At 51.5% G+C, this 14,913-nt stretch overlaps 1 protein-coding gene and 1 long non-coding RNA gene across 2 annotated transcripts in view; both read left to right on the top strand.

Moving 5' to 3' along the window:
• Positions 1 to 555: 555 nt before the first annotated feature.
• The window catches only part of SSU72 (SSU72 homolog, RNA polymerase II CTD phosphatase), a 33,518-nt gene continuing 19,160 nt past the window's right edge, over positions 556 to 14,913 (top strand). The window contains exons 1-2 of the mRNA XM_032758612.2: positions 556 to 952; positions 10,687 to 10,830. Coding sequence (XP_032614503.1) covers positions 873 to 952; positions 10,687 to 10,830 — 224 coding nt within the window. The 5' untranslated portion in view covers positions 556 to 872. The remainder of the gene's footprint in view (positions 953 to 10,686; positions 10,831 to 14,913) is intronic.
• On the top strand, positions 10,837 to 13,061 carry LOC131384322 (uncharacterized). The gene is made up of 2 exons (XR_009215046.1): positions 10,837 to 11,001; positions 12,718 to 13,061. It is a non-coding gene; the product is annotated as an uncharacterized LOC131384322 (long non-coding RNA).

Here is a 14,913-nt window from a genome sequence, read left to right as displayed (position 1 = left end):
CTGAGGAATAACACACTCGCGTCGACTGGATTTACTGTAACTGGACCCAAATCTCAGACCAGCCGGCGGCCTCTCCAAGGAAGCCCGAGGCGAGGAAGACCCTAGTCAACGTGCACTCCCAACCAGGTCTGGCAAAGGTCGGCCCTCGCATTTAAACGTTAAATGTTGAAGGGCTTTCATGAAAGAGCGATGTGCTCCTGCTTGTATGAGCCGGGGCCGGACGCCGGTAACAGCGGCCCGGGACGGGAGCGAGCCTCAGAATGCGGGAATGTCTGTGGGCCTCCAGGACAGCGGAGGAAGCGGGTCTAGTGAAGCGCGACGACTCTGGGGTGGCAGAAGTGAGAACTATGGGCCCCACGGGGACCTAGGGAACGCACAAAATCGTCCTGAGACGAGACGCCGCGCCGCGGAACGGTCCTCAATGCTATCTCGGGTAAGCGCGGCAATTCCCATAGTTCCCAAAGGCGGCGGCGACACCTTGTGACGTCCTAGCGTTCGGCACGTCGTGTGCGTCACACTAGGCGCCGGCGCGGGGTGCTGACGTCAGGACGCCGGGGCTTGTCGCCGTGACGCTCAGCCGGGCCTTGTGGAGTGCGAGTCTCTGCTGCGGACGCCGGGGGCTGGCGCGGCGTTGGCCGCCCCCGGCCTCGCCGAGTGCAGCGCGCCCGAAGGCCAGTGCCTGCGCTCCGTCCGCGGCCCGGCGTCCGGGGTGGGCGGGGAGGTCGCCGCGCAGGCGCCGCACGCTACGCCGCCGGCGCCGGCGTTTCGCGTCGCCCGCTTCCGGCCGCCGCGGCCGCCATTTTGTTCGCGCGGAAGCGCCGCGGTGGGGTGGGAACCCAAGCGGGAGAGCCGCGGGCTTTGCGGCCGCCGCCATGCCGTCGTCCCCGCTGCGGGTGGCGGTGGTGTGCTCGAGCAACCAGAACCGGAGCATGGAGGCGCACAACATCCTCAGGTAGTTGGGCTCCACCCTGTCCCCGCGCGCTCCGCTCCGGCCACCGGTCCTCCCTCTTCCCCGATTCCCTCTGACCCGCGCCGAGAGCCCGGAGAGGAAGCCGGGCCGGGCCGCGCTCGTGGGTCGGCTGCTTGGGATGGCAGCTGGACGGCAGCGCGCGGCGCCCACACGCGGGCGGGCATCGCAGGGAAGGCAGGTTCCGGGACGAGGCGCCCGCTGTCCGGTGGTCCTTCGAGCTCCCCGAGGCCGGGCCCGGGGGGGCGAGGGTAGCGGCCGAGGCGAGGGACTGCGCGGCGGCGGCCGATCATGGTATTTCGTGTGCGTCGTTGGCCACCTTTGCTGGAAACGCGCGCAACATAATCTCGGCATAGAACGATGTTGTAAATAACAAAGCGGTCTATTTTTTTAATGCCATGGATTTGTGTGTTTGCTACTTCTTGTTTTCTTTTGCAAAAGATCCTCTTCCTCCCTGGAACGCCTCCAACCGGTAGTTTCTGGAATACAACGTGGATTTGGTTTGGCTCTGCTAGTTTGTATTCGCTGCTAGCTGGCCTTCTGTGACTCTTGTGTAGCATATGTCTAATGAAAGTTTATTCCTGCTTGATAAGTTTTTTTGTTCAGTCACACAGCAAACTGAGAAACTGACCACTTGACTTACAGTTAAAATTTGGTATGTGTCAACTTTGGTAGTAAGACCAAATTGAAACGGCTTTTTTCCCCCAAAAGTTACCTACTTGAACTTTAAATGAAAACAGTGTCTCGCTTCTCTTATCGCAGTCCAGCTATAACTTTCCTGAGAAACTTGGGAAAATTAGCAGTCCCTCTTTTTTTTTTTCTCTCTTTAACAGTGTCACTTGGGCCAGGCACGGTGGCTCACGCGTGTAGTCCCACCACTTTGGGAGGCCGAGTCACGCGGATCACCTGAAGTCAGGAGTTGGAGACCAAAAAACACCTCCCAAAAATCAGTGTCAGTGTTCATGATCTGCTGATTCTTTTTCTTGTTTTCTTTTTTTGAGATAGAGTCTCGCTGTGTCGCCCAAACTGGAGTGCAGTAGCGCGATCTCGGCTCACTGCAACCTCTGCCTCCCTAGTTCAAGCGATTCTCCTGCCTCAGCCTCCCGAGTAGCTGGGACTACAGGCGCCCACCACCACGCCTGGCTAATTTTTTTTTTTGTATTTTTAGTAGAGACGGAGTTTCACCGTGTTAGCCAGGATGGTCTCGATCTTCTGACCTCGTGATCCGCCCGCCTCGGTCTCCCAACGTGCTAGGATTACAGGCGTGAGCCACCGCGCCCGGCTTTTTTTTGTGTATTTAGTAGAGACGGAGTTTCACCATACTGGCCAGGCTAATCTCGAACTCCCGACCTCAGGTGATCTGCCCGCCTCGGCCTCCCAAAGTGCTGGGATTACAGGCATCAGCCACCGCATCCAGCCAAAGGTTGTTTTTAAAACTAGAAATATGCTGGATCTTCATTTATAAACTGCAGTTACCTGTAAAAGTGTGATACATTTAAGCAAAACAATGCAAGCTTACCCCCCCACCCCCCCCAAGACAAAATTATTGTTAATTGGAATAACAAGTGGGCTGGAGACCTTCTGGTTCTGCTGGTTCTCCTTGATGATCCTTTGTTCAAGATTTTCTGCTGTATCTGCATAATAAAGATGGATTAGGCCGGGCGCAGTGGCTCACACCTGTAATCTCAGCACCTTGGGAGGCTGAGGTGGGCGGATCACAAGGTCAGGAGATTGAGACCATCTTGGCTGACACGGTGAAACACCGTCTCTACTGAAAATACAAAAAAATTAGCCGGGCGTGGTGGCGGGCGCCTGTAGTCCTTGTTACTCAGAAGGCTGAGGCAGGAGAATGACATGAACCCGGGAGGCGGAGCTTGCAGTGAGCCGAGATCATGCCACTGCACTCCAGCCTGGGCGACACAGCAAGAGTCCATCTTAAATAAAATAAATAAATAAATAAATAAATAATGGAGTAGAATTTTTTTTTCTTGAGGTAGAGTCTCTGTAGCCCAGGCTGGAGTGCAATGACGCTATCTTGGCTCACTGCAAGCTCTGCCTCCTGGGTTCACACCATCCTCCTGCCTCAGCCTCCTGAGTAGCTGGGACTTAAGGCGCCCGCCACGACGCCCGGCTAATTTTTTTCTATTTTTAGTAGAGACGGGGTTTCACCGTGTTAGCCAGGATGGTCTCGATCTCCTGACCTGGTGATCTGCCCACCTGGGCCTCCCAAAGTGCTGGGATTACAGGCGTGAGCCACTGCGCCCGGCAAGATGGAGTAGAAATCTTAACAAAAGGAAATGTTTTAAAAATTCTATTTAGGACCGGGCACAGTGGCTCACGCCTGTAATCCCAGCACTTTGGGAGGCTGAGGCAGGCGGATCGAGAGGTCAGGGATAGAGACCATCTTGGCTAACATGGTGAAACCCTGTCTCTACTAAAAATACAAAAAAATGAGCCAGGCATGGTGACGGGCGCCTGTAGTCCTAGCTACTCGGGAGGCTGAGTCGGGAGAATGGCGTGAACCTGGGAATCGGGAAGCAGAGCTTGCAGTGAGCTGAGATCTGGCCACTGCACTCCAGCCTGGGTGACAGAGCGAGACTCCGTCTCAAAAAAAAAAAAAAATTATTTAGCTATCTTGTTAATAAAATCAGGTTTAGTGGCTGTTTTAAAGTTATGCCAATCTTACAACCTCGCTGAGACGATGACTGAAGATGACCAAGTCCTTTTTAGTTCAGAGTGGCCAGTGGCCATTGCTGGCAGAGCTGTGGTCTCTGGAAAAGGAGCGGAGAGCACCTCTGAATAATGAATTCTTGGGTGTGCTTTTACCTGTGCCGCCATCATTCACATTTACTCATGAAAGAGCAGACTCAGAAGAGAGTCAAGAGGAAGTAAGTTTAAGATGACATCTATTACGGATGTCACGAACATGGAGATCATGAATTTAATTTAGACGTGGACCTTCGATTTCGTTTTTTTTTTTTTTTTTTTTTTTGGAGTTGGAGTCTCCTCTGTTGCCCAGGCTGGAGTGCAATGACACGATCTTGGCTCACCGCAACCTCCGCCTCCCAGGTTGAAGCGATTCTCCTTCAAACTTTCCGAGTAGCTGGGACTACAGGCACCTGCCACCATGCCCAGCTAATTTTTTGTATTTTTAGTAGAGACGGGGTTTGACCGTGTTAGCCAGGGTGGTCTCGATCTCCTGACCTGGTGATCTGCCCGCCTCGGCCTCCTAAAGTGCTGGGATTACAGGCGTGAGCCACCACGCCCGGCCTGCTTGTTGCAGAAATTCTTACTGTAGAAAATGAAAGTGGTCCCTCAGAAGTACCATTTTGGTGTCCATCTGTCTCTCCATGTGTTCACGCATGCAATGGGAGATAAGCTCTTGTTCTGTTGTCTGCTCCAGAGTTAGTATTAACATCATTAGTTTCCTTTTTTTGCCACGAGGTTTATTTTCATTATTCATACAAACAATTTTCTATAATACCCCTGTCAAATGGGAGAATTTGGCAGTCCGATTTTGTGGGGGGAGGGGGTCCCTGCAGAGACTCACTGGCTGGTGGCATTGGCGCTGAGTGCCCAGGTTCACAGCATAGCTTGTGGCTTGTGTCCATCTTGCAGGTGGCTCTTCCTCCACATCAGGACTGGGGTCTCGGGGGTAACAAGGGCAGGAAATCCTTCAGACTCTCAGGTTTCACTCCACTTCTGCTCAGTGGCCTCTGGTCGGCAGGGTGTTCTTCTGTGTCTCGATTTTCTCGCTCGGCCTTATTGAAGTTGGAATTTATGTCTGTTGTCATTTTCCCTTTTTTTTTTTTTTTTTTTTTTGAGACGGAGTCTCGCTCTGTCACCCAGGCTGGAGTGCAGTGACGCAATCTCGGCTCACTGCAAGCTCTGCCTCCCGGGTTCACGCCATTCTCCTGCCTCAGCCTCTCCGAGTAGCTGGGACTACAGGTGCCCGCCACCACGCCCGGCTAATTTTTTTGTATTTTTAGTAGAGACGGGGTTTCACTGTGGTCTCGATCTCCTGACCTCGTGATCCGCCCGCCTCGGCCTCCCAAAGTGCTGGGATTACAAGCGTGAGCCACCGCGCCCGGCCTTCCCTTTTTTTTTTGTTGTTTTTTTTTCCGAGCCAGAGTAAGGCTGGAGTGCAGTGACGTGATCATAGCTCACCACTTCAGCCTTGAATATCTGGGCTAAAACGATCCTCCTGCCTCCGCGCCCCAAAGTATTTGGATTACAGGTGTGAGGCACCACACCCAGAGCATTTTTGCTTTTGAAAATTACCTATTTATGTCCTTTGTCCATTCATTTGGGTTTATTTAGAGAGTTTTAACACTTAAGAACTCTGTGTGATAGTGTTTTTCTATTGCACTAGGAAAGCTTGTGAAAGTCAGATTTAGAGAGTCTTTTAGGCGTTAAAAACGATGTTTGTGAAAAGCCTAGCAAATGCTTATGATAAGTGAAAAAAGCAGGAAAATTGTGTATGCAGTTGGGTAGGGCTAGATAAAACTGCACAGGAAAGCTGAAATAAAATTGTCAAAAGCAATTGTAGTTAACTGAACATGCACAGTAGCTAGTTGATCAGTGAACCTCGCCCCTTTTAAAAATTTTGGGCCTGGCAAGGTAGCTCTTTGCCTGTAGTCCAGCACTTTGGGAGGCTGAGGGAGGAGGATTGCTTGAGCCCAGGAGTTTGAGCCCTGGGCAACACAGTGGGACTCACCATCATTACAAAACATTTCACAAATTAGCCACGTGTGGTTGCACATGCCTGTCTTTCTGGCTGCTTGGGAGACGGGGCAGCAAGATCACTTGAGCCCAAGAGGTTAAGGCTGCGGTGAGCTATGACTGTGAGCTGTGACTGCGCCACTGAACTCCTGCCTGGACGACAGACCAAGTCCCTGTCTCTAAAAACAGACACAGTAACAATTTCACCCTATTGAAAATCAACGTGGACTCTTATTTTCCTGATAAATCCAAGTGATAGTAAGTGTCCACATCTTAGCGTGTTCTGGGGTGATCATCTTTGATGTTAGAGACTAAATTGTTTCAAATACCAGAGTCCTGGGAGTCCTTATGTTTTGGGACAGCGCCAGAAGACCTCCTTATGTTTCCACAGAGCCTTCTGCGCTTGGTACTCCAAGGATTAAAGTGTCCCCTTGGAACCAGTTAGGTTTTTTGTTTGTTTTGTGGTTTTTTGTTTTTGTTTTTTTCTTTTTTTTTTGAGATAGAGTCTCATTCTGTCGCCCAGGATGGAGTGCAGTGGCGTGATCTCGGCTGACTGCAGCCTCTGCCTCCCTAGTTCAAGCGATTCTCTTGCCTCAGCCTCCTGCGTAGCTGGGACTACAGACATGCGCTACCATACCCAGCTAATTTTTTTGTATTTTTAGTAGAGACGGGGTTTCACCAAGTTGGCCAGGCTGGTCTCGATCTCCTGACCTCAGGTGATCCGCTCGCCTTGGCTTCCCAAAGTGCTGGGATTACAGGCGTGAGCCACCGTGCCTGGCCTTATTTATTTATTTATTTTTTACAGACAGGGTCTTACTGTGTTGTCCAGGCTGGTATTGAACTCCTGGCCTCCCAAGTAGCTGGGATTACAGGCATGCACCACCACGCCCAGCTAATTTTGTATTTTTAGTGGAGACGGGGTTTCTCCATGTTGGTCAGGCTAGTCTCAAACTCCCGACCTCAGGTGATCTGTCCTCTGCCTCCCAAAGTGTTGGGATTACAGACGTGAGCCACCACGCCCCGCCTGATAGCTTCTTTATGATAGTTTTTTTGGAGTTTTTTTGAGACAGTCTCACTTTGTCACCCAGGCTGGAGTGCAGTGGCACCATCACGGGGCCCACTGCGACCTCCACCTCCCGGGTTCAAGCGATTCTCCAGCCTCAGCCTCCAGAGTAACTGGGATTACAGGTGCGCACCACCACGCCTGGCTTTTTTTTTTTTTTTTTTTAAAGTAGAGACGGGGTTTTGTCATATTGGCCAGGCTGGTCTCAAACTCCTGACCTGAATTGATCCACCTGCTTAGTCTCCCAAAGTGCTGGGATTACAAGCCCTCTGATAGATTTTTGGTACTTGTAAAGACAATTTTTTGGCATACCAGACACATGCTTGTCTGGAAGATTAGTTTACAAAGGTGTTGGCCCTTCAGGCGAAGCCTGTTGGTGTCAGGAGTGTTTTCCAAGCTGTCCTTGCTTTTATGTAAGAAACACTGTTGAGTGGCAAGCTGGCTGCCCTGTCAGTTGCATCAGTTTAGGAGAAATGCTGCTTCTGTTGCCAAATAGCCTTTTTGCCATTCGTGAACATTTTGTTGGGGGAAAAACAAACTGCATTTTGTTTTTAAATAGACTTGCTTAAAGGAACGTCCAGCAGGTGGTGAGTTCTTGTTAGTGTTGAGAGACAGGCTGTCTCCTTTGGCTGCTGTGATCACGCTGATCCTAGGCTTGTTTGTGCTTTTTTTTTTTTTTTTTTTTTTTTTTTGAAACAGTCTCTCTCTGTTGTCCAGGCTGGAGTGCAGTGGCGCGATCTCGGCTCACTGCAACCTCCGCCTCTGGGGTTCACGCAATTCTGTTGCCTCAGCCTCCCGAGTAGCTGGGATTACAGGCGTGGGCCACCACGACTAATTTTTGTATTTTTAGTAGAGATAGGGTTTCACCATGTTGGCCAGGCTAGTGTCAAACTCCTGACCTCAAGTGAGCCACCACGTCTGGCCCTTGTTTGTGCTTTGACGGAACATATTTTATTGTACGTTGTCTGAATTGGTAAGGAAGTCGTTTTAGGCTTGTTCTTTGGGTGTGCTCCCTGTGGTGTGCCCTGTGTGTGGACCTCCATCACCCTCTCAGTCACAACCAACAGTTGACTTTATTGCTTTAACCTCACGTTTCCATCGGATCTGTGGTTATGACTGAATGTCAGCAATTTTAATTTTAGCATTTTCACGTTCATTTCACAGTCCGGGTGCCGTGGACACGGGTTTGTAGTCATGAATCACTGGTGTTGTGCCACATTTCTGGCCGTGTGTGGTAGATGTTTGGGGAGCCGGGTTGTGTAGCTCAGGATATCTAGGGATGTAAGGACTGATACAGCTGTCATCAGCCTCAGGGGACTCAGGTGTTTCACGTACACTAGATGAACACGTCTCTCGATGTGTGCGTGGGTGACGTGTGTTGTGGTGCAGCAGGGTGCCCTCGGGCTCTGTTGCTTCCTCTACTCATCCTCGGAGGTGTGTGTGGAGCCGCACGGACTGTCCTGCCCCATGGATGGATATTCGCCTTGTCTGTTCTTTTGTGGCTATGGAAGGCCGGCAGTGGACAGCCTGCAGGCAGTCACGTTGCAGAGGCACGTGTATGTCCGTAGGGTGGGTTTCTAGAAGCCAGCGTCTGTGAGAAAGGCACAGGTGGTTTTCCCTTGCTGGGTGTTGCCCCATTGTCCTCATAGAGGCTGGTTATACTCCAGCAGCCCCCTCTGCCCGAGTTTTTCCTCCCTTGTGACAGTGACACTGTTACTCATTCAATGTTCAGTAATTTTTTTTTTTTTTTTTTTTTTTTTTTTGAGACGGGGTCTTGCTCTGTCCCCCAGGCTGGAGTGCAGTGGCGCAATCTCGGCTCACTGCAGCCTGCGCCTCCCGGATTCACGCCATTCTCCTGCTTCAGCCTCCTGAGTAGCTGGGACTACAGGCGCCTGCCACCATGCCCGGCTAATTTTTTTTGTATTTTTAGTAGAGACGGGGTTTCACCGTGTTAGCCAGGATGGTCTCGATCTCCTGACCTCGTGATCCGCCCGCCTCGGCCTCCCAAAGTGCTGGGATTACAGGCTTGAGCCACCGCGCCCGGCAATTTTTTTTTTTTTTTTTTTTTTTGAGACTGGGTCTCGCTCTTGTTGCCCAGGCTGGAGTGTAGTGGCGCGATCTCAGCTCACTGCAACCTCTGCCTCCTGGATTCAAGCGATCCTCCTGCCTCAGCCTCCCAAGTAACTGGGACTATACAGGCACCTGCCACCATGCCCGCCTAATTTTTTGTATTTTTAGTAGAGATGGGGTTTCACCCTGTTAGCCAGGCTGGTCTTGATATCCTGACCTCATGATCCGCCCACCTCGGCCTCCCAAAGTGCTGGGATTACAGGTGTGAGTCACCACGCCCAGCCTTACTTTTCTTTTTTTTTAAAAAATAATATGTAGTAGAAACGGAGTTGGGGTTTCACCTCCTGGCCAGGCTAGTCTGAAACTCCCGGCCTCAGGTCATCCATTTGTCTCAGCCTCCCAAAGTGCCTGGATTACAGGTGTGAGCCACCGCGCTCAGTGCCAAAGTAACTTTTTTGCATGTAACTTGTTGTGACAAACTTAAGTGTGGTTGTCAGCGATGACAGAAGAATTTTCTGATCTTACCACACTCCATCAGTGTTTGGAGACGACCTGTCTTTCTCCTTGTGTGAACTAGAGCTCATTGGTGGCACATGACACGTTTCCTGTTCAGCTCTTTTCTCCAGTTGATTAGGAAAAGTATTTGGTCAGTTTCCTCACCTATGACTAGGAAATCTGAGGAATGAGCACCGTCGGACCCATCGCGGCATCTGTTCTCTGCCTGCAGCACCCCGAGCCTGTGGGACTCCTTTGGGTGTTGGGTCTCGGTTCCCATGGAGCCAGCACCGTCGGACCCATCGCAGCATCTGTTCTCTGCCTGCAGCACCCCTGAGCCTGTGGGACTCCTTTGGGTGTTGGGTCTCAGTTCCCATGGAGCCAGCATCGTGGGGGTGTTGGGAAACTGGGGGAGACAGAGTTTCCTGTGGTGGAGCGGGCAGTTGGACGTTTGCAAGTCCCTTAGGAATCCTGTGAACTTGGATCCTCCAAAGCCAGGACGTTGGTCGATGGCTAAAATGTTCTGATGAAATCTTCCCCAAGTCCACGTCAGTCAGTCCTTTCAGTTTAAAGTAAAGCCTTAAACAAGCTATGATGTTCAGATGTGGCTTTGTGATTGTCAATTCTGGTTTGATTGCTTTTGTGTAACTTGCTACAGCCTGTCTCCCAGGCTGGAGTGCAGTGGCATGATCTCGGCTCACTGCAAGCTCTGCCTCCCAGGTTCACGCCATTCTCCTGCCTCAGCCTCCCGAGTAGCTGGGACTACAGGCGCCCGCCACTGCACCGGGCTAATTTTTTGTATTTTTAGTAGAGATGAGTTTTCACCATGTTAGCCAGGATGGTCTCGAGCTCCTGACCTCGTAATCCACCTGCCTCGGCCTCCCAAAGTGCGGGGATTACAGGTGTGAGCCAGTGCACCTGGCCTTTTTTTTTTTTTTTTTTTTTTTTGAGATGGAGTCTTGCTCTGTTGCCCAGGCTAGAGTGCAGTGGCGTGGTCTCAGCTCACTGCAACCTCCGCCTCCTGGGTTCAGTGGATTTTCCTGCCTCAGCCTCCCAAGTAGCTGAGATTGTAGGCACCCGCCACCACACCTAGCTAATTTTTGTATTTTTAGCAGAGACAGGGTTTAACCATGTTGGCCAGGCTGGTCTTTATCTCTTGGCTTTGTGATCCACCCACCTTGGCCTCCTAAAGTGCTGGGATTACAGGCACGAGCCACCGTGCCCGGCCTCGATTAAAAATTTGAAGACATGTTCTCTACTATTAGCCAATGAAATTACTCATTTTCTTTCTATCCCATTTCCTGTCCCTTGCTTTTGGAATTTTGTGTCTTAGTGTGACTGTGATTTTTTCTCTCCTTTTGTCTTTCAGCAAACGGGGATTCAGCGTCCGATCCTTTGGAACAGGGACTCATGTGAAGCTTCCAGGACCAGCTCCCGACAAGCCCAATGTTTATGATTTCAAAACCACATATGACCAGATGTACAATGATCTTCTTAGGAAAGACAAAGAACTGTATCCCAGCGGGTTGCCCTTTAAAAACCCCCCGTGTGGTCCTCCCTGGAAGGTGTTACGTGTGGCTCGGGCACAGGAGGCGTGTCACCCTGTGCAGTGCACACACTGGCTCCTCCTCTGTCTTTGCGAGAGCTTGGTTTCTATTCCTGGTGCACATCGGATCGTCCACGGGTTAGTTCCAGTGCCACCCATGGCAGTAGGTGTGGTGAGGCGCACAGACACGGTGTGGGATTCACATTGACGTGGTTCAGCGGAGGGTCGTGACATAGCATAGACCAGGGATGCTTAGGTGAGGAGGTGGAACCCACAAATCCCACTGCTTTTCACACTGCAGGGCTACCCCGTTATTTCCTTTGCCAGGTAGGTGTGCGTGCGTGTGTGTGTGTGTGTGTGTGTGCGCGCATGCATGTCTGATAGACATGGAGCCGGGCTGCTTCACACATATGGTGAGGTCCTTAGAGGGTCAGATAAAGAAGAGGGCGGAGCTTGCTACCCTAGCTGTTATGGGAGAGAACGTTCCTTCATTTCAGGAGGACACAGAGCAGGCTGGGTCTGCCACGAAGACTCCTGTAGAGAGAAGACTATTCTTAAACTAGATTCTGATGGACGCAACACCAGTTGCATAATGGTTATGACAATCAGTGCCCAGGTTTTTGACCAGGCATTTCATGGTCACCCCCACGCTAATGGAAAGTTTCTGGATCTTGTTTTGTTATAGTGAGTGATCTGTAGTTCTCAGAACAGAGGCCAAACGTATTCCAAATGAAAAGAGAATAGGTGTCAAATGCTAAACCTTTTGTCCTCCTGTTGGCACTGTTGCCATCCCGCCCTCTCCCAACATCCCCGCCCTCGCCCAGTGTTGTCTATGTATTGGCACTCTTGCCATCCCCGCCCTTTCCCAGCAGAGTCTCACTCTGTCACCCCGGCTAGAGTGCCATGGCGAGATCTCGGCTCACTGCAGACTCACTGCAGCATCCGCCTCCCAGGTTCCGGCAATTCTCCTGCCACAGCCTCCCGGATAGCTGGGATTACAGGCATCCGCCACCACACCCGGCTAATTTTTGTATTTTTAGTAGAGACAGGGTTTCACCATGTTGGCCAGACTGGTCTCGAACTCCTGACTTCAGGTGATCCACCCTCCTCGTCTTCCCAAAGTGCTGGGATTACAAGTGTGAGCCACCATGTTCGGCCCTACTTTTGTATTTATTTATTTATTTTTTTGAGATGGAGTCTCACCCTGTTGCCCAAGCTGGAGTGCAGCGGCTTGATCTCAGCTCACTGCAACCTCCCCCTCCCAGGTTCAAGCGATTCTCTGCCTCAGCCTCCCGAATAGCTGGGATTACAGGCGCCCGCTATCATGCCCGGCTAATTTTTGTATTTTTAGTAGAGACGGGGTTTCACCATCTTGACCAAACTGGTCTTGAACTCTTGACCTCGTGATCTACCCACCTCGGCCTCTCAAAGTGTTGGGATTACAAGCATGAGCCACCATGCCTGGCCTTTTGCAATTTTTAATAAACTAAGAAAATTCGTATACACAGGTAGATTAATTAGGTAGCCAGGAATGGTCCCTGAAGGTATGTCTAGCAAAACCTAGAACTGCATCCTAGCCGTCACTGCACCTTCTGCCCTCCCTGCTGTCTCCTCTGCCAGTTACAGTTAAAAGGTTGTGGGTGAGGACGCTGAGCAGAGTCCCGGGCGTCTGCTGTCAGCTCCCCAGCCCGGCCTGCCTGCGAAGCCATCTGGGTGTGCCGCAGTGGAGAGTGTGGTGCTTGTGACGCGGTGGTGCCGGGAGCCATCCTGGTGGCAGATGCGGGCTCTCACTGCGGGTCAGTGTAAGTCCCGGGGGACTGTCAGTGGCACGTCCTACTGCCCCTCTCTCTACAGAAGCCGTGGTAACCTGCGTTTGGAAAAATCTCTAAGGATTTCTGAGGAGCTGTCAGTAGGCCGTGTCCTCGTCCACCGTGTGTGGGGCACGGCTCCGACATGGCTCTGCTCCCGTCGTGGGCTGAAAAGGAGCAGGTGGGGCTGTGCCTCGGAAAGGAGGCCCTCCCGACATGCCTTTGTGCAGGCTCCCTGTCCATGTGTCTCCACCCCGAGCCTTACGGCGATGGATGACCACAGAGCCCCTTCCAAGAGTCTGGTTTAGGGCTGGGTCTTCCCATCGCCCTAGAGGAGGCTTTTGTCTCATCTCATGATTCACATTAAACTCTGATGTGCCATGAAGCTTACCCTGAGGTCCTGTTTTTGAAAATTACTCTTCAGTTAGCACTGTTCATTTTTAAGTTCTTGTATATTCAGTAAGAGAAAGAAAAGCAGAGAGTGATGCACACCCTCACACTCCCTTGATTGGTGTAAGCTCAGCTCCTTCATGTCAGCCCAGTGACTTCCCAGGTTCCAGACCTGGGAAGTACATGCCACGTTCTGCAAGGACTGAGTTCAGCTTCAGCAGTCTCATCCAGAAGGACTTGGTATAGGGAGAGGATGAGCCTGTCTCTGGTCATTCTAAAAGAAGGAGCTGAGCCCAGTGTCCCAGAATTCGGAAGCTCCTCCTTTGCAGAGGGACTGTAGGGGTTGGTGGTCTCCCAGGAAGCATCCGCTCAGAAGAACCCCGCGTGCGTGTGTGTGCTCTTGGTGTGTGGTGCGGGGAAGGAGTGGCAGCAGGGGTGGCCCTGGGACACTGTCAGCCACAGGCTCTGCTTTGGGGACCTCGTGTGGGAAAGGCATTGCCTGTGGTGGCCCCTCAGGAGGCGCTAGGAGGAGCGTGCCTTTGTTACGTTGCTTATTTCACTCGAGGGGCATCTTTGTCCTTTGGGTGGGGGCAGAAGGTGCAGAATGGGGAGCCTGCCACTTAGCTAAAGCTCTTCCACACGATGCTCTTGGCCTGGAAAGGAGCGAAGTCCCCAGGCAGTTCCCTGTGGACATTGGCACGACGCTGGGTGGGGCCTCGGGTGTTGAGATGCGCAGGTTGGGAGGACCCTGATAACGTTTCCTGGTTAGCGATGGGTGCAGCGGGCCTGCGGGAAGTGACGGTTGCAAGTGACAGCCTGAAAGCAAATCTGCCCACAGCAGCCAGTGCGTTGGCAGGAGTCATCGCCATGAACTGCAGTGGAAGCAATTGGGGGTTCAAGATGTGACCCAAAGATCAGATGCAGCGCTTGGTCGAGTGTTTACAGTGTCAAGACAAAGGACAGGCCAGCGCGGTGGCTCACGCCTGTAGTCCCAGCACTTTGGGAGGCCGAGGTGGGTGGATCATGAGGTCAGAAGTTAGAGACCAGCCTGGCCAACATAGTGAAACTCCGTTTCTACTAAAAATACAAAAATTAGCTGGGCGTGGTGGTAGGCGCCTGTAGTCCCAGCTACTCGGGAGGCTGAGGCGGGAGAATTGCTTGAATATGGGAGGCAGAGCTTGCAGTGAGCCGAGATCGCGCTACAGCACTCCAGCCTGGGTGACAGAGCAAGACTCTGTCTCAAAAAAATAAGAAAGGAAGGACAATGTGACTTTAGAGGAAAATGCTGCTTGTTCAGAGGCAGGGCCAGGGTCGAGGGGGACCAAGTGGCCCAGGGTGAGGGAGACCCACCACCTCTGCCATCTGCCTATTTGCCGTGTGGCCAGGGCCTAGGTTTCTCTGTGCGTGCCCACCTCACAGAATTTCTGATAATTAAATAAATTAGGATATGCACACACTGAACCTGAGACAGAGTGTTTTAAAGCCCTCAATAAATTTTGGCCAGTTGTCCTATTAGTATTGAAATACTTAATTTATTATTATTATTTTTTTAGATATGGGTCTTGCTGTGTTACCCAGGTTTGTCTCGAACTCCTGGCTTCAAGTGATCCTCACACGTTGGCCTTCCAGAGTACTTGGATTAGAGGTGTGAGCCACTATTCTCAGCTTTCATTTCTTAAATACAAAATCTCCTTGACTTTCTGTGAGGTTGCCTGCTGGTAAACCCATGCTAAAGTCAAAAAATCCTACATTGAGCCATAATAAGTTAGAGACTGTCTGTATTTGGCTATAGATGGCTGATTTTGGTCTTTTCCCCCACAAGCCAGAAGTGAACCTGAGGGGTTGAGGGACT

The sequence above is a fragment of the Hylobates moloch genome, unplaced genomic scaffold (assembly GCF_009828535.3).
Source record: "Hylobates moloch isolate HMO894 unplaced genomic scaffold, HMol_V3 SCAFFOLD_9, whole genome shotgun sequence".
Lineage (NCBI taxonomy): Eukaryota > Metazoa > Chordata > Mammalia > Primates > Hylobatidae > Hylobates > Hylobates moloch.
The sequence above is the reverse complement of the archived record's forward strand: the minus strand, read 5'-3'. Positions and strand labels throughout refer to the sequence as shown.